This window comes from Manis javanica, chromosome 11, assembly GCF_040802235.1.
Source record: "Manis javanica isolate MJ-LG chromosome 11, MJ_LKY, whole genome shotgun sequence".
In the NCBI taxonomy this organism is placed as follows: domain Eukaryota; kingdom Metazoa; phylum Chordata; class Mammalia; order Pholidota; family Manidae; genus Manis; species Manis javanica.
The window spans coordinates 20,323,535-20,349,468 of record NC_133166.1 but is presented as its reverse complement, the minus strand read 5'-3'; the positions used below and the strand labels follow the sequence as shown (position 1 = coordinate 20,349,468).

Here is a 25,934-nt window from a genome sequence, read left to right as displayed (position 1 = left end):
ATTTTCTGTCTGGTTGATCTGTCTATTGATGTGACTGGTGTGTTAAAGTCTCTTAAAATGAATGTATTGCAACCTATTTCCTCCTTTAATTCTGTTAATATTTGTTACATATATTTAGGTGCTCCTATATTGGATGCATAGATATTTGGTTATATCCTCTTGTTGAACTGATCCCTTTATTGTTATGTAATGTCCTTCTTTGCCTCTTGTTACTTCCTTCGTTTTGAAATCAGTTTTGTCTGATATAAGTACTGCTGCTCCTGCATTTTTCTCCCTATTATTTGCATGTAATATCTTTTTCCATCCCTCTGCTTTTGGTCTGTATATCTTTGGGTCTGAAGTGAGTCTCTTGTAGGTTTGTTTCCTTATTCATTCTGCCACTCTGTGTCTTTTGATTGGTGCATTCGGTCTATTCACATCTAAGGTGATTATTGATAAATACGTCCTTATGCCATTTTATTGTTTTCTGGCTGTTTTTTTTATATCTCCTCTCTGTTCCTTTCTTCCTCTCTTACACTCTTGTTATTGATGGTTTCCTTTAGTGTTGTAATTGGATTTCTTTCTCTTTTTAAAATTTACTCATTTGTCTGTGTGTGTGTATATTTATTGTAGGCTTTAGTTCTGTGGTTACCAAAGATTCAAGGATAGCTTCTTTACTGTATAATAGTCTATCTTAAATTGCTGATTATTCTATTTCAAACACAGTCTAAAGGCATTTTGTTCCTTCTTCTTCTTCCTCCACATTTTTCTAATTAGATATTATCTGTACTTTTTGTGTATCCCTTGGCTGATTTTGTGTATAGTTGATTTTGCTTCTTCTGTTTTGTTTTAATTTTGTACTTGCTTGGTATTTAGTTGGTCTGCTACCTTTACTGTGGATTTATTTTCACTGGTGAAAGCTATTTAGCCTTAGGGTCATTTCCATCTACAGCAGTCTCTTTAACATACAGTGTAAGACTGGTTTAGTGGTGGCAAATTCCTTCACTTCACCTTTTGTTTATCTGGAAATTGTTTAATACCTGTTTCGAATTTAAATGATAATCTTGCTGGGTAGAGGACTCTTGGTTTGGAGGTCCTTCTGTGTCAGAATATTAAATATATCATGCCACTCCCTTCTGGCCTGTAGAGTTTCTGTTGAGAAGTCTGCTGATGGCCTGATGGGATTAGTTTTATTTTTTTATTTTAATTTTTAATTTTTTATTAAGGTATTATTGATATACACTTTTATGAAGGTTTCATATGAAAAAACAATGTGGTTACTACATTTACCAATATTATCAAGTCCCCACCCATACCCCAATGCAGTCACTGTCCATCAGTGCAGCTAGATGCCGCAGATTCACTATGTGCCTTCTCTGTGCTACACTGTTCTCCCCGTGATCCCCCACACCATGTGAACTAAGCATAATACCCCTCAATCCCCTTCTCCCTCCCTCCCTACCAGCCCTCCCACATTTCTCCCTTTTGATAACCACTGTTCCCATCTTGGAGTCTCTGAGTCTGCTGCTATTTTGTTGGGATTACCTTTATAAGTCATCTTTTTTCCCTCTCTGGCTACTTTCAACACTCTCTTTATCCTTGATCTTTGCCATTTTAATTATTATATGTCTTGTTGTTGTCTTCCTGAAGTTCCTTTTGTTAGGTGATCTCTGTGCTTCCATGACCCAAGTATCTATTTCCTTCCCCAGATTGGGGAAGTTTTCAACAATTATTTCCTTAAAGAGACTTTCTATCCCTTTGTCTTTTCTCTTCTCCTTATAGTACCCCTATTATGCAAATGTTGTTTCCTTTGGGTAGGTCACATAGCTCTCTTATTCTTTCATTCCTAGAGATCCTTTTTTTCTCTCTTTCTTAGTTTCTTTGTGTTCCTGTTCTCTAATTTCTGTTTCATTTACCATCTCCTCTATATGATCTTATCTATTCTTAAATCCCTCCATTGTATTCTTCAGCTCTGAGTGGCTTTTTCAGATTTGCTATCTCTTTGTTGAAGTCCTCCCTGAGATCTTGAATACTTTTCTGTAAATCTGTGATCATGTTTATTATTTTTATTTTGAAATTTTTATCAAGAAGATTGGCTATCTCTGTGTCACTTAGCCCTCTTTTTGGGGTTCTGTATTGTAGTTTGTTGGTATCAAATTCTTCTGTCTGCTCATTTTGTCAGGGATTCTTGTTTCTTCCTTTGTATTAGATGTCTCTAGTATGCTTTCTGGCCTATAGAATAATAGCTTTATGAAGAAGGCATGCTGTGATGCCCAGAAGCTCAAGATTCTTTACTCTCTAGTGCCTGGTTCTGTTTTGCAGGGGACCCAACTGTTGGCATACCATGGGCAAGGCCACCTTTCTGTTTGGCTTCTGTAGTGGTCTAAGTCTGGGTGGGCAGTTTGCTTGAGCTGCTGCCTTTGTAATCAGCTCAGGAATCTGTTGAGCTCACTGTGGGTGGGGCCTCCCTCTGCCTAGCCTTTAGCAATGGCAGGGCTGCAGGGTTAAGGGGGTGGGTGGACTGATGTGCCCCAGCTGAACTCACAGCACTGGGTTTGGACACTCGCAGGAGGAAGGAGCTCTTGGGGCTGGCTCCTCCAGGCACCTTTCCAGTTGTGGTGAAGTGGAGCCAAGCAAGCTGGGAGAGTATCCCTCTGCCTGCCAGGCAGCAAAGTCAGATGCTGCCACTGGGCCAAGTGGGTTGTCTGTCAGCAGCAGGTGCAAGGAGGTGCTTGGGGCTGTGTTGCCAGCAAGAGGATGGAGGTTCCGAGGCTCCTGAGAATTCCTGATGTTTTGGACCAAGGGAGGGTTGGGCAGATAACCTCCACCTGCCCTTTCTCCTGAGGAGAGTGTTCTGTCCAACACTCATACTTTCTGGCACCCATTCCACTGTTGGCAAGTCTTTCAAACTGCCGCCTCTGCTTTGGGTCTCAGGACTGACAGAGTGTGCCTGTCCTCCACACTGGGTGGAGTCTCAGCCTCCCAGAGTGTTCTGCCTGCCCCTTGTGTCCAGCTCCGATAATCACTAGAACCCAATGTAGTGTGGACTCATGCTTCCAGAGATCTCCAGGGCGAGGTGTGCAGTGCTCCTGGGCTCATACCCCCTCCCTGTTCCATTCCTCTTTCTTCTGCCTGTAGGCTAGGGTGGGCTTGGGTCCCCGCTTGACCTCAGCTTTGCCGCCTCACCCTATTCTGTGTGGTCTTCTCTTCTTAGTCATATGTATGGGTTCTGTTCTGCAGTCTCCAGGTCATTTTCAGGTCTAGTTGCATTTGCTGTATTTTCCTCTTTTATGTGTTTTTGGGAGGAGGTTTCCATCTTGACTTTCTATTCCACCATCTTTAATCTCATTTCCTCCATGTCTTTTCATAGCTTTGAAAGCTCACATCTTTTTAGTGCTGAATAATATTAAATTGTGTGGATATACCACAATATATTTACCCATTCACCCATTCACCTATTGAAGAATATCTTGGTTCCATGTTTTGGTGGTGATGAATAAATCTGTAGGCATCTTTGTGCAGATTTTTGTGTAGATATAAATTTTCAACTCATTTGGGTAAATATCAAGGCATGCAGCTGTTGGATCATATGGTAAGACTGTTTAGTTTTTTGAGAACCTGCCAGACTGTCTTCCAAGTGGCTGTACCATTTTGCATTCCCACCAGCAGTGAACAAGAATTCCTATTGCTTCAAATCTAGTCATCATTTGGTGATATCAGTATTTTGAATTTTAGCCTTTATAATAGGTGTGTAGTGTTATCTCATAATGACATATGATATGGAGCATCTTTTCATGTGTTATATTCTGTGTGTATGTCTACTTTGGAGGGGTGTCTGTTAAGGTCTTTTGCTCATTTTTAAAAATCTTATTGGTTTTCTTATTGTGGAGTTTAAATAGTTCTTTGTGTATTTTGATTCACAATCTTAATAATAGATATATGTATGTCTACTTTGGAGGGGTGTCTATTAAGGTCTTTTGCTCACTTAAAAAAATCTTATTGGTTGTTTTGTTATTGTGGAGTTTAAATAGTTCTTTGTGTATGTTGGTTCACAGTCTTAATAATAGATATATGTATTGCCAATATTTTCTTTTAGTCTGTGGCTTGTTTTCTCATTCTCTTGACATTGCCTTTCACACAGCAGAAATTTAAAATTTTAATGAAGTACAGGATCATGTCTTTGATATTGAATCTAAAAAGGCATCACCATATCATGGTCATGTGCTTTTCTCCTGTTGCTCTGCTTTTATGGTAGTATTGCAGGCATTTCAACCACAATTTCATCTTTTGGGATGGAGGGAGCTGACATAGGAAGATGGAGGGAAGAAAAGAGAAAATTAAGAAAAGTCAAGTCCCACATCAGCAAACTATTTTATTATAAACAATTATTCTTTCTTTATTAAAAATCAGGAAACCAGAAAGGTTAATAGTGATTGATAAATATCTTAGTGTAATTAATAGTGTTGAGTATATGTATGTTTTCTAATCAACTTGAAAAGACATTGTAAAGACTTTGATTTAAAAGGGGAGATTTTCATGTTTCTGGCCTTTTTCTGTTGCATTTCTCAAAATAGTCCAGATAGATTAGAACACTACATTCTATAAGGATTCAAAGAAATTATTTTGATTTTATAGCTACTTTTATGTATATTATTAATATAATATTAAACTTCAATAGCATGTTTCAGAATTTAGAGAAACCTATTGCGTAGTAAATGAAAATGAAATAAAAATATTTTTACTGAATCATTAACTTTAAAAGTTATATAGTATGTTGCCTTCATTTCTCAGGTAGAAACAAATCTAAAGAGATTTTAGTCCATGGTATGTGAGTGTGTATGTATGTATGTATATATGTCTATCTATGTCTGTTTCAAGAGGGACTTAAGACCACCAATGGGTTCAGTGACTCACTAGGAGTACTCATAGGACTTAGCATATAATTGTACTCATTGCTATGATATATTACAGTCAAAAGGTACAGGTGAAAATCAACAAAGGGAAAAGACACATGGGACAAATCCAGGGGAAACCAGGCATAAGCTTCCAGGGTCTTCTCTCAATTGAGTCACCCAGGATGTGTTTAATTCCCGTAGAAACGAGTTATGATAGCACATGTGAAATCCTGCCAACCAGGGCAGCCTAGTAGAGTTAAAGTGCCCAGAGTTTTTATTAGAAGACCACATAGCCAACTTCTGCCTAGCATGTACCAAAATTCTAGGCTCCTGTAGGAAAGAAGGTATTTGGCATAACTATGTTGTTTCTACAAGCACTTTAAATACAGTAAACCTGTACCGAATCAGTTGGTGTGGGAATGCTGAAATCCAAGTTCCTTGACACCAGCCAAGGGCCAACCTTGTAAGCAGGATTTTTAAGATAGGCAGTTGGGCCTCCTCTGTTAACTCTTTTCTGCATTCTGTGTGTGTATGTGTGCAACATTTAGCATATAGTGTGCCCTCATTAAATGTTAGCTGTTTTTATTTATTATGGGGATTCTTCATTGATTACTACTACTGCTACTATTAATTGTGGTCCTCTGTATTCCTATGAAGTAGGTTGGCCAGTGTTTTGATCTCCATTTGATAGATGAGGAGACCAAGCAAAGAGAAGCTTTGGCATTTCTAAATACTCTCATTTAATTGACAGGCAGGTATCAGAATCTAGCATGTTCTTTTTGCAAGCCCATAGGTAAAAAAATAAGATTTTTTTTGCCTTGTTGACGTTTCTAGAGGTTATTACTAAAATAAGAAATAAGGTGAAATATTTAAGTTAATGTCACATCAGACCAATTGACAACCTCTTATGCTTAACTGTTTTAGTACTATATTCAAGAATTACTTTGTTAACTATATAATTTTTGGACTTTTGGGTTCAGTGCCATTTAATGTAACATAGTCCTGTTGGGGGAAAAAAGTGATCTTGTCTGTTGAGCATTTTGTATTTTTAAAGCATTAAACATTAGTAATCTTAATTCAAGATCAAGCTAATCTGTATCAGTACTAATTTTGGTGAATGTAAATTGGTACTCCACCCTTACCCCTGGCCCTTACTTTTACTCTCAGATGAGTCAAGGCATAGTAAGGTTTCAGTCAGTATACTGAGTTCTTACTTAACCTTGTATATGAACTTTGATATTTCTTAAGTATCCCAAAATGAATTTAATTTTTCATATAATATATGTATCAAAGCAGTTGGGTCATTATCTTTGTTTCTTTTAAGTTTTACTTGCAAATTAGACCAAACCACAACTTATTTCATCAGAGACAATTTTATAGTCATTAGATTCTACTGCATGCCACTATTTGCTGAAATAGTTTACAAAATGTTTTCACTCTCATTGTACTCGTCTGATCTCATAGTAGCCTGTCATGATGGATTTTACAGAAGAGGAAGCTGAAACTGACTTATCTAAGGCTCTGGAAACTTCTAAATTGGGGATCTGACTTTAACTTTGTATTATTTGACACTGTTACATGAAGATGTTAAGCTCTTTGGATGTTTTGTTCTAAATGTTAGCAAGAACCATTTTAGAGAAAGCAAATTTTCCAACAGGACATAAAATTTTTCATCATTTCTACCAATCACTAAAATATTTTTGATCCTTTGTGTTAGATAGTAAACTTGCTTAAAAGCCTGTATAAGATTATGCTGTTACTACCCAAAAAAAAACTATTTAGAATTTTTAAAAGTATGTATGAAAAGAATTTTATACTTTGAGAAGAAACTATGATAGAATTTCACCTGTTCCATTTATTTATTTATTTATTTATTGTTAAGGTATCATTGATATACAATCTTATGAAGAGTTCACATTAGCAACATTGTGGTTACTACATTCACCCACATTATCAAGTCCTCTACACACCCCATTGCAGACACTGTCCATCAGCGTAGTAAGATGCTGTAGAGTCACTACTTGTCTTCTCTGTGGTATACTGCCTTCCTTGTGCCCCCCTACATTATGTGTGTTGATTATAATGCCCCTTAATCCTCTTCTCCCTCACTTCCCACCTGTACTGCCCACCCCCTTCCCTTTGGTAACCACTAGTCCCTTCTTGGAGTCTGTGAGTCAAATGCTGTTTTGTTCCTTCAGTTTTGCTTCGTTGTTATACTCCACAAATGAGTGAAATCATTTTGTACTTGTCTTTCTCCGCCTGGCTTATTTCACTGAGCATAATACCTTCTAGCTCCATCCATGTTATTGTAAATGGTAGGATTTGTTTTCTTATGTCTGAATAATATTACATTGTGTATATGTACCACATCTTCTTTATCTGTTCATCTACTGATGAACACTTAGGTGGCTTCCATGTATGATAGAATTTTTAAATTATATCATGGCCTGAGGAAGATATTTCCAAATATGATATAAAATGCAAAAGCCATAAAAGAGAAGTTTGATTAATGTGACTAGTAGTATAAGCAAAGTCAAGACAAATGATAAACTAGGGAAAATATTGCTATTCATGTGATATGAGGCTAATTTTTCTTGTTTAGAGAGAACTTTAAAAAATCAGGAAGTTAATAGGAGTAAAGGAAATGCATATTTGTTTCATATCAAAGGAAATGCAAATTACTTAAATATATGAAAAGTACTCAATTTCACTCATAAAATAGGTATATAAAATATGAAATTTTACCTGTTAGATTGGCAAAGCTAAGAAGTTTCAACACTCATTGTATTGGAAAGGGTGTGAAGAAATGGCACTCTCCTGCATTGCTCGTGGGACTATAAATCATGAAGGAAGAGCAATTTGGTATTGTTTGTCAGAATTGCAAAAGCACGTATACACATGTTTTTGACCCAGCAATTCTGATCTCAGCAGTTTAGTGTTCTTACAGATACACAAAATGATATATACATGTAAGCTCTTTCATTATAGCATTGCTTTTATAGCCTCTGGAGATTTAAACTCACCTTGACATCTGTATTTTGGTCCTTTTTGTTCTTATTATTAATTGGTCTTTTTTTTTTTAACCATTTTTACTAAAGGTTGGTTTATTGGTCATTTCACAGTTCTACCTAAGAAATAGAATCAGCCAGTGTTGTTAGTTTTAATTGGCAGAAATCTGCTCTCGCAAATTTAAGCAGAAAAGGAATTTATTGTGAAAGAATATTGGGTAACCCAGAATAGTCAGCCAGGTAACTAGAAAACTTGGCTTGGAAAATAGCAGCTAGGATCAAAGAGCAAAGTCTGTATAATACAAGTTCTTTGAAATGTTTTGAAACTTCTTTGTGCCCTATTATATACTTTTAATTGATCATTGTTTGCTTTAAAGAATAGATATTTTGTCCTGTTCATTAGGTATGTATATGATAAAGCTTGGTTACTTGTTCAGTTTTTCTCCATTTTTACTACCTTTTGGTCTGCCTGATCTGTTTTTAAATTGTGTTAAAATTTCATATCATTATTTTGGATTTATTAATTTTCCTTATTTTGCCAGTTTTTGTTGTATTGTAAATTCATACAAGTTCATGATTTATTATAACTTTGTTGAGTGGCCTTTTTAATCATATAATTTCTCTCTTTATTCCTATGAATACTTTTCTCTTGGTTTTGCTGTGTAGTACTTGAGCAGGTCATTAACCTCTCATTATTGTACAATGGGTATTATGCCTACCTTAAAAAGTTTCTATGAAGAGTCACTGAGAAACTATGTATGAAGTATCCCACAAGTAATAGGTTCACCATAAATTGATTGGAAGTACATTTTTACCCTAAGGGTTTTGCTTTTTCTTCCCTCCTTCCATCCATTTCTCTTTTAAGGCATCTAATTTTGAATACTATATGCTATAATTAGAAATATAATTAAGGAAAATGGTTAAAATAGTTATCAGGGCTTTTTTTTTAGTGGGTGAAGGTGATGCAATGTTTACCTCCCAAACTCAGGTTCTAACAATTCTCTAGTGCTTAATAAATCTTTTTTAAATTAAGGTATCATTGATATACAGTCTTATGAAGTTTTCACATGAGCAACATTGTGGTTACTACAATCCCCCCTATGATCAAGTCCCTACCACATACCCCATTACAGTCACTCTCCATTAGCATAGTAAGATGCTATAGAGTCACTACTTGTCTTCTCTGTGCTATACTGCCTTCCCCATGCACCCCCTATATTATGTGTACTAATCATAATGCCCCTTAAATTCCTTCTCCCTCCCTCCTCACCCCACCTCCCCAACCCCTTTCCCTTTGGTAACTGCTAGTCCATTCTTGGGTTCTGTGTGTCTGCTGTTGTTTTATTCCTTCAGTTTTTGCTTTGTTATTATATTCCACAAATGAGTGAAATCATTTTGTACTTGTCTTTCTCCACCTTGCTTATTTCACTGAGCATAATACTCTCTAGCTCCATCCATGTTGTTGCAAATGGTAGTATTTTTCTTCTTCTTATGGCTGAATAATATTCCATTGTGTATATGTACCACATCTTCTTTATCCATTCATCTATTGATAGACACTTAGGTTGCTTCTATGTCTTGGCTGTTGCAAATAGTGCTGTGATAAACATAAGGGTCCATCTATCTTTTTGAATCTGTGATCCTTTATTCTTAGGGTAAATTCCTAGGAGTGGAATTCCTGGGTCAAATGCTATTTCTATTTTTAGTTTTTTGAGGAACCTTCATATTGCTTTCCACAATTGCTGAACTAATTTACATTCCCACCAGCACTGTAGGAGGGTTTCTCTTTCTCTACATCCTTGACAGCACTTGTTGTTGCTTGACTTTTCAATGCTGGCCATCCTAACTGGTGTGAGGTGATATCTCATTGTGGTTTTAATTTGCATTTCCCTGATGATTAGCATCTTTTCATGTGCCTGTTGACCATCTTAATTTCTTTGGAAGAAGTGTCTGTTCAGCTCCTCTGCCATTTTTTAATTGGCTTATTTGCTTTTTTGTTGAGGTGCGTGAGCTCTTTATATAATTTGGGTGTCAACCCCTTATCGGATATATCACTTATGAGTATATTCTCCCATACTGTAGAATGTCTTTTTGTTCTACTGATGGTGTCCTTTGCTGCACACAAGCTTTTTAATTTGATGTAGTCCCATTTGTTCATTTTTGCTTTTGTTTCCCTTGCCTGAGGTGTTCATGAAAAAATTGCTCATGTTTATATTCAACAGAGTTTTGCCTATGTTTTCTTCTAAGAGTTTTACGGTTTCATGACTTACATTCAAGTTTTGATCCATTTCAAGTTTACTTTTGTGTATGAGGTTAGACAGTAATCCAGTTTCAGTCTCTTACATGTAGCTGTCCAATTTTGCCAACACCACCTGTTGAAGAGGCTCTCATTTCTTCATTGTATATCCATCGCTTTTTTTTCATATAGTAATTGGCTATATATGTGTGGGTATATATCTGGACTCTCTGTTCTATTCCATCGATCTATGGCTGTGTTCTTGTGCATAAATCTTTTAGGTTACTGTTTTCTGCATCTGTTTTTGTCTACTTAAGTATTTCCACATTTCTCAGATACACTAAATAAGAGTCTAAAATAGTTGAGGTAACTGAAAAAGGACAAAAGTCAACTTTTTGAGGAGCCTACTTTTCTACAAGTATTTAACATCCTCAGTGGGATGTAGAATTGCCAGTAAGTCTTAAAATAAATTCTGTGTTTAGATCACTAAATACATGTAGGGATATATGGAAGTGTCATGTACATTAATGGAGGCAGAAGTGTGTGCTTTCCTATCCTTTTTTGATAGCATTTAGGACTTATTTTTTATTCCTGTTTTAATTTGGATTTTTATCATCTCTTTATATAACCAACCTGTATTGTGTGCCTACTGTGGGCATGGATGTCTATATATTAAAAATATATAGAGAAAAGGAGACAAAACGGAATTTCAGCTGAAAAACACCATAAAAGGCCTAAAATTATATGGCATATATGTATGTATGTTTATTTATAGCAGTTAGATAGTCAGTGGTTGAGAGATATTATGCTTGAGAAAGATACAGTGGTCGTGGTCAGTCTCTGGAGAGCCTTGAATTGACATATTGAGGTTTGACTATTCTATAGACCTATAAAAACCACTGATGGCCTTGAGGATAAAAAATCAGGTTATATGCTGAAAATATAGGTTGTATACAAGAACATACTTTGGTAGCAATGTTGAAAAGGAAATAGAAAAATGCAATACTATGAATAATACTTCAGGTCATTTAAAATGTTACTTTAATTATAGTCATACATTAAGATCCCTGCATTTTTTTTATGTGGTTTTCAGTGTGGGGACAACAGTAGGACAAGGTCTTGATTCCTTCCTGCAAAGTCCTATTGAAAGTGTTTTCTTCTGTCTTTCCTCCAGAGTTTATATTCAGAGCACCAATCAAATTAAGCAAGCCTGGGGAACTTCGTGAGGAATATGAAAGCCTGAGAAGGGTATAGTATATGCTGTTCATTTTCTTCAAGTAAATTGAAATAATGACATTAAAGAATGCTTAGTGGGAGTTTTGATTTACCAGGGGTTTAAAAAATTTACAATGCAAACCTGTCTTTCTCTATACCACCTTATACTGGTTCAGATGGAGTCTATACCTGTAATGGAAGTGGACTAAACCTTAACTAAGAAACTCTTTTTAGCTGTCCTTTTGAAAATGTAGCTCACTGGGTCTATCACTCACCAGCTGCAATAATTGGCCATCAGGAGAGTTGTTTTTGGCATTTAAATGTTAGTTAAAACCTATCATTTAGGCTTTAATAATAATAGCCTATTATTTTTCTTTATCTTGCAAGGTTCCTCTAATTACATGTAGCTGGTGTTATCTTTTCTTTCTTTCACTCTATTAAGTACTCCAGAAGAACTGTAACTTAGCCCAAGTAAGGGGGTGTTGGAATAATTTCCCAGTTAGAGAACATGTACCATTGGGAAAGCTTTTAGGTGGCCACATCATCTTATTTTTGATATTTTCAAGCTAATTGGGAATCACTTAGAGAATTAAGACTTCAAAAAGGCTGGTAATAAGAAATGTTACAAGATTTGTATCATCCTTCCCCAGCCCTATTCCTGCACCATCATCCCTTACCCACCTTCATAAGTGATTCTATATGTGGATATTTAATATCTTACAAAGGTAAGTAATCCACTTAAATCTGAATCAGACACCATCATAAAACAGAGGTGAGACAATAACATTTTTTTTTTGAGAGGGCATCTCTCATATTTATTTCTCATATGGTTGTTAACAACAATAAAATTCTGTATAGGGAACTCAATGCACAATCATTAATCAACCCCAAGCCTAATTCTCAACAGTCTCCAATCTTCTGAAGCATAACGAACAAGTTTTTACATGGTGAACAAACATTTTTGCGGTATTTTATGCTGAATGAAATAATCAGTATTTAACAGAGTCATGGTAAAGAGAAAATAGAGAACTGGCTTAATTACTATACATTCTTTGACCTTCTCTTTTTTTTATTTGTTTGTTTATTTTTATTTTGGTATCATTAATATACACTTACATGAGCAACACTGTGGTTACTAGACTCCCCCCATTATCAAATCCCCACCACATACCCCAGTACAGTCACTGTCCATCAGCGTAGTAATATGCTACTGAATCACTACTTGCTTTGACCTTCTCTTTCTTTCTTTTTTCAGCGTCAGTCATGACAAAATTTAATTGAAAAACAAATAGAATTTAAATTTGAAGTTACCAAAATAATGTAAAATGTCTGTTTCATGGTATACATAATATGAATAAAGTCACATTTTCCTAACATTTCTCAAAATGCTACCTTTCTGATAGATGTTTTTACTTTCATACTAGATTACTAAACTATGGTTGTATATATATTAGTTGTTAACTGAATTAAAACTCATTTAGTGGTCCATTAAAATGTTTCAAATGTGGAATAATGTTCTCTGACCTTCTCTTTTAAATGAGGGTGTCAGATGTTGACCTGGGTCCTCATGTTCCTCTTATATTGATCTTGTGAGTGTTTTTTTGTTTAAATCACTCACAAAGCTTTTATATATATATATAGGAAGAAATTACTCAAGGACTACATCAAAAGAACTACAGATTCTTTTTAAATGAAATTCCAGAATATGCAGATATTTAGTTCTAAAATACCTTTTTTAGAAACTTGGAAAATAAGGAAATTTTAAAGCTATTAGCTTAATGATAAAGAGAAAACAAGGTTTAGGAAGTAGAAAAAGGAGGTGAAGTAGAAGGCACAATAAGAGTAGAGGCTTTTATAAACCTTGGGAGAGGGAAGGAAACCTTGGGGAACTGTACTTCTGTTCCTTTTAGGAGAGAGAGACAGGAAAATGGTTTTAAAAGTGATTATGGCATATTGTTGTTGAGTGAAACTAGGACAGTGTCATCCCATATAAGCTGGATTGGGTTTGAAAAACACCTGTGTCATTATGGTTAAATAAAAGCTATAGGTCCATCCCCTCCACCTCAAGTATGCCCAAGTGATCCTACATCCATTATACAACCTGGTAAATAGACTTGCAAGTCATAAAATTAAGAGGCATTAAGATGGTGTATCCACACACTGGAGTACTATTCAGCAGTAAAAAGGAATGAGTCACTGATGCATCTACCCCCATGAATAAACCTCAAAAAGATGCCAGGTGAAAGACTCCAGATACAAGAGACCACATGTTATATGATTCCATTTATAGAAAATGTTCAGAATAGACAAATATATAGAGACATATATACTAATGGTTGATTGGGATGGAGGGTATGGGGATTAACAGTAAATAGGCATGAGTGTTACAGATGTCTAAAACTGATTTATGTTCCACACTTGGTACATTTCCTAAAACTCATTGAATTACACATTTGAAGTGTATGAATTATATACATAAATTGCTTCAATCAAGTTGTAAAAAAATTAAATGGCATGACATTTGGATGGAAAACTTGATAGAGAAAAAGATGTCTCTTAGAATGCATATTTTGTAAAACAAAACAGTAAGTATATAATTATCTGGTTGAACCTCTAGGAGAGGAAAATCTTTAAAAGTTTCTACTAAGCAAGGGATAGTAAGTGGAAATTAAATCTACATAACTCATCATTTTATGTAACAAACTACTAATACATTTTATTTTGTATACTTTATTATTTCAAGTGACAGTAAAAACCTTTACAAGGGCTATAAAAAGTCAACATTTTATTCTAGTTCTTTAAAAGATGTTCACTTAATAATCAGATCCTTGTACTTGTGGGGTGATGTTAGGCTTACTGAGGTTAGTATGAGTTTCTAAATTTTATGAATTTATGAATAGGCTATATTTCTAAATATGTTTAGAATTGGCTTCCTGCCATGTGTTATAATTAATTTTGTCTTTTTTTTTTGAGAGGGCACCTCTCATATTTATTGATCAAATGGTTGTTAACAACAATAACATTCTGTATAGGGGACTCAATGCACAATCATTAATCAACCCTAAGCCTAACTCTCAACAGTCTCCAATCTTCTGAAGCGTAATGAACAAGTTCTTACATAGTGAATAAGTTCTTACATGGTGAACAGTGCCAGGGCAGTCATCACAGAAACTTTCAGTTTTGATCACACATCATGAACTATAAACAATCAAGTCAGATATGATTATTCATTTGATTTTTATACTTGATTTATATGTGAATCCCACATTTCTCCCTTATTTTTTAAAAAAAATAAAATGCTGTAGTGGTAGGTAGATGCAAGATAAAGATAGAAAGCATAATTTAGTGCTGTAAGAGGGCAAGTGTAGATGATCAGGTCTGTGCCTATAGACTAAGTATTAATCCAAGCTAGACAAGGGCAACAAAACATCCACGGTTGCAGAATATTTCTCTCAAAACAGGGGGGCTGAGGTTCTAAGCCTCACCTCTGTTGATCCCCAATTTCTCACCTGATGGCCCCCCTGCAACTGTGCGTGTCTTAGGTTGTTCTCCCTTGAGGAATCTTACCCGTCTCTGGCTAAACAGCCATCTTCCAGGGCCATACAAGGAAATGTAAAGTTGGTAAGTGAGAGAGAAGCAATATTCTTTGAAAAAGTTAGCTTTTTACTTCTTTGCAGATTATGCCCTGTGGCTTCTATGCCCAGCATTTGTCTTGAGGTATCTTTACCACTTGGAAGAATTATGATACTCAGTAATTTTCGATATGAGGCACGAATTCTACTAAAGGGCTGTAATTAGGAAGGAAGAAGAAAAGCTATAGAAGTAGCAGATGAAAGAAAACATGGGAAGACTGATTATTTCTTTGACATAATTTCTTGTAGAGTAACATAAGCGTGTATAGGTTTTAACAAACTACTAATTAAATTGTGTACACACATTAACAGAATAGGAATACAGATATATAACAAAAGCAGACCTACAACTACTGGCTTTATCCAGTGAAACCAAGAAAACCAGTTAGGTACCGTAGGCATTTGTGAAAACTTATCAATAATATGATGGATATTGTCTAACTGAATTTGAATAGTTTGAGGAAAATCAGACAAATTAAAACAACACATTCCTGGGAACTGTTCACATCCCATATGTTCTTTTAACAGTAGATAGTCTATAGTAGCACGATTTTGGAGCACTGCAACTCGTACTTCTCCTAATTCTTGGTTGAGTTCCGACAATATAGAACCAGTCAAATTTGTTGTTTTACTGTATGCACAGGCCAGCTTAGATATCTCCTTCTTCATTCCAACGGCAAGTCCAGGAACCGGCGGGATGAATGCAGCTACAAGTGCAACAGCGCCAGGATCTTTGTTGAAGTTTTTTGACGTTCATCTTCTGGAATGACTCTTCCAGAGGATGTTGATATTGGAAGTTCTTCATATCGTATCTTAATTTGTTTTCTGGGTAGCCAAATTAGGCTTTGATCCTCTGTATAAACACAAACAAACCCTTTGCCCACACTTTGATATGACCTTTATACCATTGTGTAGAACCTATTGGAGACCAGCACACAGAACTGCTTTTTTTTAAGAGAAAGAAATATTATGAGAAAAATTTTGTCTTTTTGTAAATAAGAAAAATACTGTAGAAATATGCAGAGTAAAATATGAAAGTTCTTCTTTTCCTTATTTCCTACTCTCTTCCCCAGAAGTAACGAGTGTCAACAGTTTATTATGTATGTTAGATCATTTATATACTTAAGTACACACACACACACACACACACTTTAGTTTTTGTCAGTGTAAATGAGATCATGATATACATTTGTTCGTCAGATATTCATCATGCCAGGTCATGAGGGTATGGTCTAAAGAAGACATCCAAGGTTCTTGCCCACTGGGTAGATTCCATTCTAGTGGGAAAGACAGACAATAAGTAAATAAGGAAACAAATTTAATACATGTTAATAAGACAGGATAAGAAGAATTATAGGGGAGTGGAAGGGAACTGGAGAAAATACAAAGAGACTGTTTTAGGTAGAGTAATAATCTAGGGAAGTTCTCTCAGAGAAGGCAGCATTCGAGTTGCTTCCTGAAAGAAGTAAGGGAGCAAGTCAATTAAAGGTATGAGAAAAGGAAACAGCAAATGTAAAGCCATGAAACAGAAGTTTGGCTTGTTCAAGGAACAGTGTGGCTGGAGCTGAGTCTGTAAATGGTAGGTGGGAAGGGGTGGTATAGGGATTTTGCAGGAAATGGGAGGGCCAGATCCAAAAAGCCTAGTTGACTGGGTAAGGGGTCTAAATTTATTATAAGTGTGATGGGAAGCCTGTAATATAATTTGAATTATACTTATAAAATGTCACTGCTTGCTATGTGGGGAATAAAGTGTAGTAGACTAGGAGTTAGGAATTGTGTTTACTGTGAAGAGACACCCCAAAGTAACAACTCAAACAAATTAAGAGTTTTACTTTTCTCAAGTAGCAAAAAAACTGGAGATACATACATACACACACACACACACACACACACACACACACACACACACACTCACACACACACACACATATGTTTATTCATATTCTTATTCTTGTCTGCAGTAAATGTATGTTGAAGTGAAAAAATAATTTTAGGGAGAAATTGGTTCAATATTGATCTCTATGTTTACATTCTATGTGAGACTGACTTAGTCCTATTTTTGTCTTCTGAATTGATTGATTGATCTCTGTAAGTTCTGTGTATTAGTTGGAGTAAGCTTATTATCTAACAGCAGTATTTCTTCTGCTTATGCAGTTTGTTAAGTGCTTAACTTTGATCACATGGTTAAGTAACAGTTGCTTTATGTTGGAGTTGGGAAACATAATCCAGCATGCGCTTTTTTGTCTTCTTTGAATCACTGGACTGTAAAAGGTTGAAAGTAAGGGGAAAAACAGCCTTTGCTTCTAGACTGCTTATGTCCCTGGTTTCTGTAGTGGGAAAGATGAACTACTTTTGATAATTCTGTGGATCACATGAGTGGTTTAGACTTTCTCTGAATTGGTTTACTGACCTATCCATTTTCTGTTTTCTCCCTCTCCATGGGTTCATTTTTGAAGAGTATTTTCTCCCCATTGCTGGCTGAATTAGTCAAGTCGTAAACATGCAGTTCTTAGTCCTTAGCCTGAGCGCAGAGTAAATCAAATGTGGGCAGTGGGCCACTGAAGTGAATGTCTGTTTAAAACAGATATGAACTTTTGTGAAGGAATTTTTTAAAGGAAAGTAAACTTAGGACCTAATTATTTTTTAAATTATCTATCTTTACAGTCTCTTTTATTATCTTTCTGCCGGGAACTGGAAAATACAATGTACTTCATTAAAACTTGAATATTTCTCTTAAATCTGTTTGGCTGGGCAGTGCATCATGAGCTGGATTTTGGGCTGACCTTTTTCTTATTTATTTTTATTACTTAGTTTAAAAGAAGCTTATATTTATCTGGAAAGCTTAAAATATGTTCTGTCACACCACAGAAACATCAGGTTGTTTGCTTGTTTAAAATTTTTTTCCTGTTGGTAAAATCAAGATGGACCTATTTTTCAATTCCTTTAATTCTCCACTGTATTTAATATACAGTAGTATCCCTTATCCTCAGGGAATACAGTCCAGACCCACGTGGAAGCCTGAAACCATGGGTAGTACTGAACTCTTTAAATACTGTTGTTTTCCTACATGTGTATACATACTTATGAAAAATTTTAATTTATAAATTAGACACAGTAAGAGATTAACAACAACAAATAATAAAATAGAACAACTGTAACTATATACTTAATGAAAGCTACGTAAATGTGGTCTCTCAAAATAACTGTACTGTACCCTCTCTTCTTCTTGTGATGATGTGAGATGATAAAATGCTGATGTGAGTGGGGTGAATGATGTAGGCATTGTGACATAGCATTAAGCTACTATTAACCTTCTGATGGTGCATCAGGAGGATCATCTGCTTCTGGTCTGCGGTTGAATGTGGGTAACTGAAATGGCAGAAAGCAAAATCGTGGATAAGATTATGAATATCTTGCACATAAGTATTCATCAAATGCTGATTAAATAGGATTGCTGATCATCTAGTTTCAAAGCTGCTTCTTTTAAGAGAAATGACTTGTGTGAGGATATACAGCTGGCTTGTAATAGGTCTAGATGTTCCAAATTCTAGAGTTCTTTTTATGACATTATTTGCTATTTTTTTCTTCTTCTGAAATGTTATTGTGTAATCTTTGAGGAAATTCCTCCTTTGGGGATATGCTGACCTGCCTCTATGTAGAACCAGAAAATATCAGAACTGAAAATAGATACAGAATTGTGTAGTCTGTCTTTAAAATCAGGTAAGCTGTATAGTACTAAGAAGGTAAAACTCTCAAAAGAATGTTTTAATTTTGACTGAATAAGGGAAGAATAGTTAGTTTACAGGATGCTTAAAATCTGAAATTGTTAAACATGGTTGTTTTCTCCTTTTGCTTCAGATGAGGAGAAACAGCTTTATCAAGTAATGTGCTTTTCAAAGAAAATAACATTTTGAGAAATTCAAAGCATGACCAAATTCAATTATAATAGCAGGTTATTCAGTTTATTTCTGCAATGTGCTGTCTTTTCTTAGCTCTTTCATTTATGAGAGGAGAGGATCAGTACTTATAAGATTACTGTATTAGAATAGTAGTTTTTATGGCTTAGAGAATAGTTTAAATAAAATAATTTCAGTGCTACTTGAAAGCAAAACTAGGGAATTCTCTAGGAACAGTTGCAACTCTTCTCTCTCTAGTACAAAATAAAATATTTTGTTAAATTATCTGATTAGTGAGGCTTTTAGTAAATTGAAATAGCTTCTTTTCCCCACTGATAGAAATAAACAGAACTGTAAAATTCTGTGAATTGTATAAATTAAAAAGCTTTAGGTTAGAAAAAGATTTAAAGAAGAAAGGGAAAATTATCAGTAATCCTGCCCCTTAATAACCATGTTTAAATGTTAATCATAAGTTTAAGCTTAAGGCTTTTTACAAATTTTACGAAACAGATTGGGATCACACCATATATACCATTTTTACTGACCTTTTTATTTAGCGTATCATATGAAGCTTTTTACATACCAATAAATTTAGATCCATGCCACCATTTTTAATGGCTATATAGAATGACAGAAAATATCACTGTAACATACTACATGTATGCCAGCATTTTTTTGTTATCATTAATCTACAATTACATGCAGAGCATTATGTTTACTAGGCTTCCCCCTTCACCAAGTCCCCCCAACAATCCCCATTACAGTAAGATGCTGTAGTATCACTACTTGTCTTCTCTGTGTTGTACAGCCCTCCCCATGCTCCCCCCCACATTATACATGCTAATCGTAATGCCCCCTTTCTTTTTCCCCGCCCTTATCCCTCCCTTCCCACCCATCCTCCCCAGTCCCTTTCCTTTTGGTAACTGTTAGTCCATTCTTGAGTTCTGTGATTCTGCTGCTGTTTTGTTCCTTCAGCTTTTCTTTGTTCTTATACTCCACATATGAGTGAAATCATTTGGTACTTGTCTTTCTCTGCCTGGCTTATTTCCCTGAGCATAATATCCTCTAGCTCCATCCATATTGTTGCAAATGGTAGGATTTGTTTTTTTTCTTATGGCTGAGTAATATTCCATTGTGTATATGTACCACATCTTCTTTATCCATTCATCTACTGATGGACACTTAGGTTGCTTCCATTTCTTGGCTATTGTAAATAGTGCAGTGATAAACATGGGGGTGCATCTGTCTTTTTCAAACTGGGCTGCTGTATTCTTAGGGTAAATTCCTAGAAGTGGAATTCCTGGGTCAAATGGTATTTCTATTTTGAGCTTTTTGAGGAACCTCCATACTGCTTTTCACAATGGTTGGACTAATTTACATTCCCACCACCAGGGTAGGAGGGTTCCCCTTTCTCCGCAACCTTGTCAACATTTGTTGTTTGTCTTTTGGATGGTGGTGATCCTTACTGGTGTGAGGTGATATCTCATTGTGGTTTTAATTTGCATTTCTCTGATGACTAGCGATGTGGAGCATCTTTTCAATTGTCTGTTGGCCATCTGAATTTCTTCTTTGGAGAACTGTCTGTTCAGCTCCTCTGCCCATTTTTTAATTGAATTATTTGCTTTTTGTTTGTTGAGGTGCATGAGCTCTTTATATATTTTGGATGTCAACCCTTTATCGGATCAGTCATTTATGAATATATTCTCCCATACTGTAGGGTACCTTTTTGTTCTACTAATGGTGTCCTTTGCTGTTCAGAAGCTTTTCAGCTTGATATAGTCCCACTTGTTCATTTTTGCTTTTGTTTCCCTTGCCCGGGGAGATATGTTCATGAAGAAGTCACTCATGTTTATGTCCAAGAGATTTTTGCCTATGTTTTTTTCTAAGAGTTTTATGGTTTCATGACTTACATTCAGGTCTTTGATCCATTTTGAATTTACTTTTGTGTATGGGGTTTGACAGTGATCCAGTTTCATTTTCTTACATGTAGCTGTCCAGTTTTGCCAGCACTATCTGTTGAAGAGACTGTCATTTCCCCATTGTATATCCATGGCTCCTTTATCGTATATTAATTGACCATATATGTTTGGGTTAATGTCTGGAGTCTCTATTCTGTTCCACTGGTCTGTGGCTCTGTTCTTGTGCCAGTGCCAGCATTTTTTAAAAGTCGAAACCATTCAAGAATCAGAAATAACTTTAAAAAATACAGTATTTTAAAAAGATTCCACAAGATAATTTAAAAAATTCCCATCTCTAGCCAAATTTGTGTAAAACTTCATAAGTAATTTGCTTGCAGTGTGAAATTGCAAGCTTGGATATACTTTCCTGAATTTAAATGAGAATTTGAAGTCATTTGCTCCTTATAGCTAAGATTCAACTCATTTGTTTATTTATCTCAAACTTTTCAAAAGAAAATGCATGTGCTCAACAAATCACAATACAAATGGTGTGTATATTTTCCCCTAAGCTGAGAGAAAGTATATTATAGTGATTAAGAGCCATTTGTCTTGAGTTTAAATCCATGCTCTGCATGTGAGTTTGGGCAGGTTAACCGCTCCATGTCTTAGTTTCCTGGTCTGTAAAATGGACACCTAGCTTATAGGGTTATTGTGAAATAGTGCCTGGCATGTAGTAATCCATATATAAAAATTATAATTCTTAAAAATTTGTAATTCTAAAATGTCTAGCACAAAGTAACCCCCCTCTATTGCTGCTTATTTATTTGTTCATTTGAATAAGAAATGGCTGTCAGAAAGTCATGGTGGGAGCTGGAAAGTTAGTGGTATGAACCACAAATCAATTCCCAATTTTCTTGAACTTTGGACAGTGTAGGCCTGTCTTTGTCTTTTCACAATCAATAACTTTAGAGTTCTTTCTGCTTCTCATAGGTGACTGTCCTCCCCTTCAGTCAGCCTTTTAGCTTGGCAACTAAGCATATGACTTATATAGTATCTGCTGGTTCAATTTATGTGTAAACTTGAATGCCTGCAATTATTTTTACATGCATTTCTGCATAATGCATGTAATAATTTAAACCTGTATTGAAGTAATTTTAAACACCTTATTAAGTAAAGGAGAAAATGTAAAATGTTATCTTGGCATAAACATTTTGATATGTTTAATTCTAAATGTAATGTTTAAATTGCTTTGGTGCTGTTTATATGATTTGCTAATGTAGAAATCATGGCTTAGCCATATATGCAAGAGATCATTTGCTATAATTTCAGGATGCTGTGAAATAGAAGCAGCATATAGTCCTACTTTACCCAAATGTTTTATTTTTGTGAGCAGCATCAAAAATAGTCACCAATTAGACTCTTAGAAGTGGCAACTGTTAATATCAAATGAGAGTCTAGGAATCAGATGGGAGATACAAAGCATTGATTGCTCTAGGTACCAAAGTTCATTAAAATATTATTACACTAATTTGACTACCTAGCAAGTTCATCATGTTCTGAAGCAGTGATCCCTTACCAACTTGTAGTAGACTCCTTTCATAACCTCTTTGAGAATTTTAAATATTTTAATGCCTTCTGTTAAAGAATAAACCCTAGGCAGCAACAAAAATGTCTTCAATCTATTTATTAAGATAGTGATATTTAGTGGGTACAACTGTATGGACAGTATGTGTATGATTGGTTAGATTCTTAAAAATTTATTGAAAATTAAGTTAAAGTTCCCCATTATCACTTTTGTTAACCATCTTAGGGACCTGGGGTCCCAGTTTGAGAACCTTTGGCCCAGAGACAGTTAGAAAATGTAGGAAATGAGTTAAATGTGTTTAGCTTCTTTAATTTATTGAATATTTTCAAGCATCATCTTATTTTATAGGAGAAATCAATTATTTTTTGTGTTGTGGGGAGAAGATTAATGAAACACCATGAGGCTGTATGACCCTGCAACTCTCATGTCATGTCTGTAGTCTGCCATCACTGGGTGATGGGCCATTTTACCAGTGCAGATAGGGAAATGAGAAAATTATAGATTCATGAGCTTCTAGTCTTGAAAGTGTCACTGGGCAGTACTAGCCTTGTGTTCCTGTCACTGTCGGGTTGGTTACCTTTTATTGTGGAATTAAGAGAAGCCCCAAAGCATTGCAAATAGTATAGTCACCACAGAAGGCATAGTTTGTGTCCTGAGAAAATGTGTTGGAAGGACCTTTTAAAATCAGTTAGTCCCTGATGGACAGTGACTGTAATGGGGATGTGGTGGGGACTTGATAATGGGGAGAATCTAGTAACCACAATGTTGCTCATGTAATTGTATATTAATGATACCAAAATAAAGAGTATGACTTGTACTGCCCCCCCCCCCCAAATCAGTTAGTCCACCTTCATCATTTACTTCATCTACCTTCTACTAGAATGTAAGCCCCATGTGAGCAACTTTGTCATTTTTGGTGAGGGATGTATCCTCAGCACTAAAAGTAGTGCCTGACATACATACTGTAGTGCTCTGTGAATACTTGTGAAACTGATCACAGACATTGTGTCTAGAACACAAGTAGGAGAAGGGAAATCAAGGATGAATAGGACATGGTTCCTGATGGAAAGAAGCTCATAATGTCTGGGGGAAGAGAGATTCGAAAACAATTGGACACAAGTAATTTGTGTTAAAAAATCCATGTTAGAAGTATGTTCTGGGTATTATGAAATGTATTTTAAAATACCTCATTTGAAGTAGTGTAGCATGTATATGTGCTTTATTCCAAACTCTAGGGAATGCTAAGTAATGTTTGAAGTCCTAACAGGGAATATAAACTCTGGAGTGGTATGTTAGCCTTTGAGAGACTATACTCAGAACCTTCACTGCATTCAGGCTCTTACAGCCCTTCAGTTATTTCTATAACCAGCCAGCACCAGAGGTGTGTTAACTAGAATGAGGGATATTAGAAATGATTTCTAAATTTCTAATTTTTGTAATATCCAAACAAATATAAAAGTGGAGAGAATAGTAAAATGAACCCATTTGCCCATTACTCAGATTCCACAATTATAAAGATAAATAATTTTTCATGGTGAAATGAGTGTTGTTCAAGACATACAGATTAGCTATGAATACTGTGTAGACATCTCTGCCCTTGGATAAATAGGATTTAAGAATTTAGTGAGCTCAATAGCCTGTTCCTTCTATAGAACGTTGCCCAGTGGCTAAGAATTCTCTTTGGGTCAGTGTTTAGCTGTTTGTGGAAAATTCAACTGATTCTGACCAGAAGATTAGTTGGATCCTACTACTAAAATATTGCTTTGAGTGAACCTGTCATGCAGGGTGTTCATTGTAGTATCTAAAATGATAGAAAACTAGCTGGAACTTCATGATAGGTTATATGACACTTAAAATTTTAAATCAATCAATCAATCAATTGATTGATTTATTACTATTTTTTTTTAGAAATTAAAAAAAATTTTGGTATCATTAATCTACAATTACATGAGAAACATAATGTTTACTAGTCTCCCCCCATCACCATGTCCTCCCCACATACCCCATTACAATCACTGTCCATCAGTGTAGTAAGATGGTATAGAATCACTACTTGTCTTCTCTGTGTTGTACAACCCTCCCATGACACTTAAATTTAAGTGCAATAAAATGTATAGTACAAAATTTGCCATTTTAACTATATTCAAGTGTACAATTCATTAGCATTAAGTATATCACAGTGTTATGCAACCATCACTGCTGTCTTTCTCCAAAATTTTTCATCACTCTAAACAGAAACTCTGTACCCACTAATCAGTATCTCTTCATTCTGCCATCCCCTCAAGCCCTTGGTAACCTCTAACCTACTTCCTATTCTACAGGTTTGCCTATTCTGCATACATAAGTGGAATCATACATTATCTGTCCTTTTATGTCTGGCTTATTTCACTTAGCATAGTGTTTTCAAGGTTTAGAGGTTTATCCATGCTATAGCATGTTTTAATACTTCATTTTTATGGCTAAATAATATTCCATTGTGTTTATATATCGCATTTTGTTTATCCATTCATTTCTTGAGGACACTGGGTTATTCACACTTTTTCCCTATTGGATATAATGCTGCAGTAAATATTGGCATACAAGTATCTGTTTGAATCCCTGTTTTCAGTTCTTCTAGGTATATAGCTAAGAGTAGAATTGCTGGGTCATATGATAATTGTATGTTTAATTTTTTCAGAAATTGTCCAACTGTTTTCTACAGCAGCTACACTATTTTTATATTCCTACCAGTAATGTATGAGGGCTCCAATTTCTCCACATTCTTGTCAGCACTTGTTATTTTCTGTTTTTTTTTTTTTAAATAGTCATTCTAGTGGTTATCATGGTTTTGATTTGCATTTCTCTAATGAATAATGATGTTGAGCATCTTTTCATGTGCTTGTTGACCATTTGTATCTCTTCTTTGACTATTCAAGTCTTGCTCAATTTTGAACTGGGTTGTTTTTGTTTTTGAGTTGTGAGAACTCTTTATGCATTCTTTTTGTTGATGTGGTGGATGGTGTTGATTGATTTTCGAATGTTGTACCATCCTTGCATCCCTGCGATGAATTCCACTTGATTATGATGGATGGTCTTTTTGATGTATTTTTGAATTCAGTTTGCTAATATTTTGTTGAGTATTTTTGCATCTATTTTCATCAGGGATGTTGGTCTGTAATTTTCTTTTTTTGTGGTGTCTTTGCCTCATTTTGGTATTAGAGTGATGTTGGCCTTGTAGAATGAGTTTGGGAGTATTCCCTCCTCTACTTTTTGGAAAACTTTAAGGAGGATAGGTATTAGGTCTTCACTAAATGTTTGATAAAATTCAGCAGTGAAACCATCTGGTCCAGGAATTTTGTTCTTAGGTAGTTTTTTTATTACCTTTGCTGGTAATTGGTCTATTCAGATTTTCTGTTTCTTCCTGTGTCAGCCTTGGAAGGTTGTATTTTTCAAGAAAGTTGTCCATTTCTTCTAGGTTATCCAGTTTGTTAGCATATAATTTTTTATAGTATTCTCTCATAATTTTTTGTATGTCTGTGGTATCCGTAGTGATTTTTCCTTTCTTATTTCTGATTCTGTTTATGTGTGTAAATTCTCCTTTTTTTTTTTGA

General features: G+C 35.4%; 1 protein-coding gene across 1 annotated transcript in view; it reads left to right on the top strand.

The window, feature by feature from the left end:
• RNF169 (ring finger protein 169) overlaps positions 1–25,934 on the top strand; it is a 95,591-nt gene that overhangs the window by 30,501 nt on the left and 39,156 nt on the right. Inside the window, exon 2 of the mRNA XM_037026247.2 lies at positions 11,293–11,366. Coding sequence (XP_036882142.2) covers positions 11,293–11,366 — 74 coding nt within the window. The remainder of the gene's footprint in view (positions 1–11,292; positions 11,367–25,934) is intronic.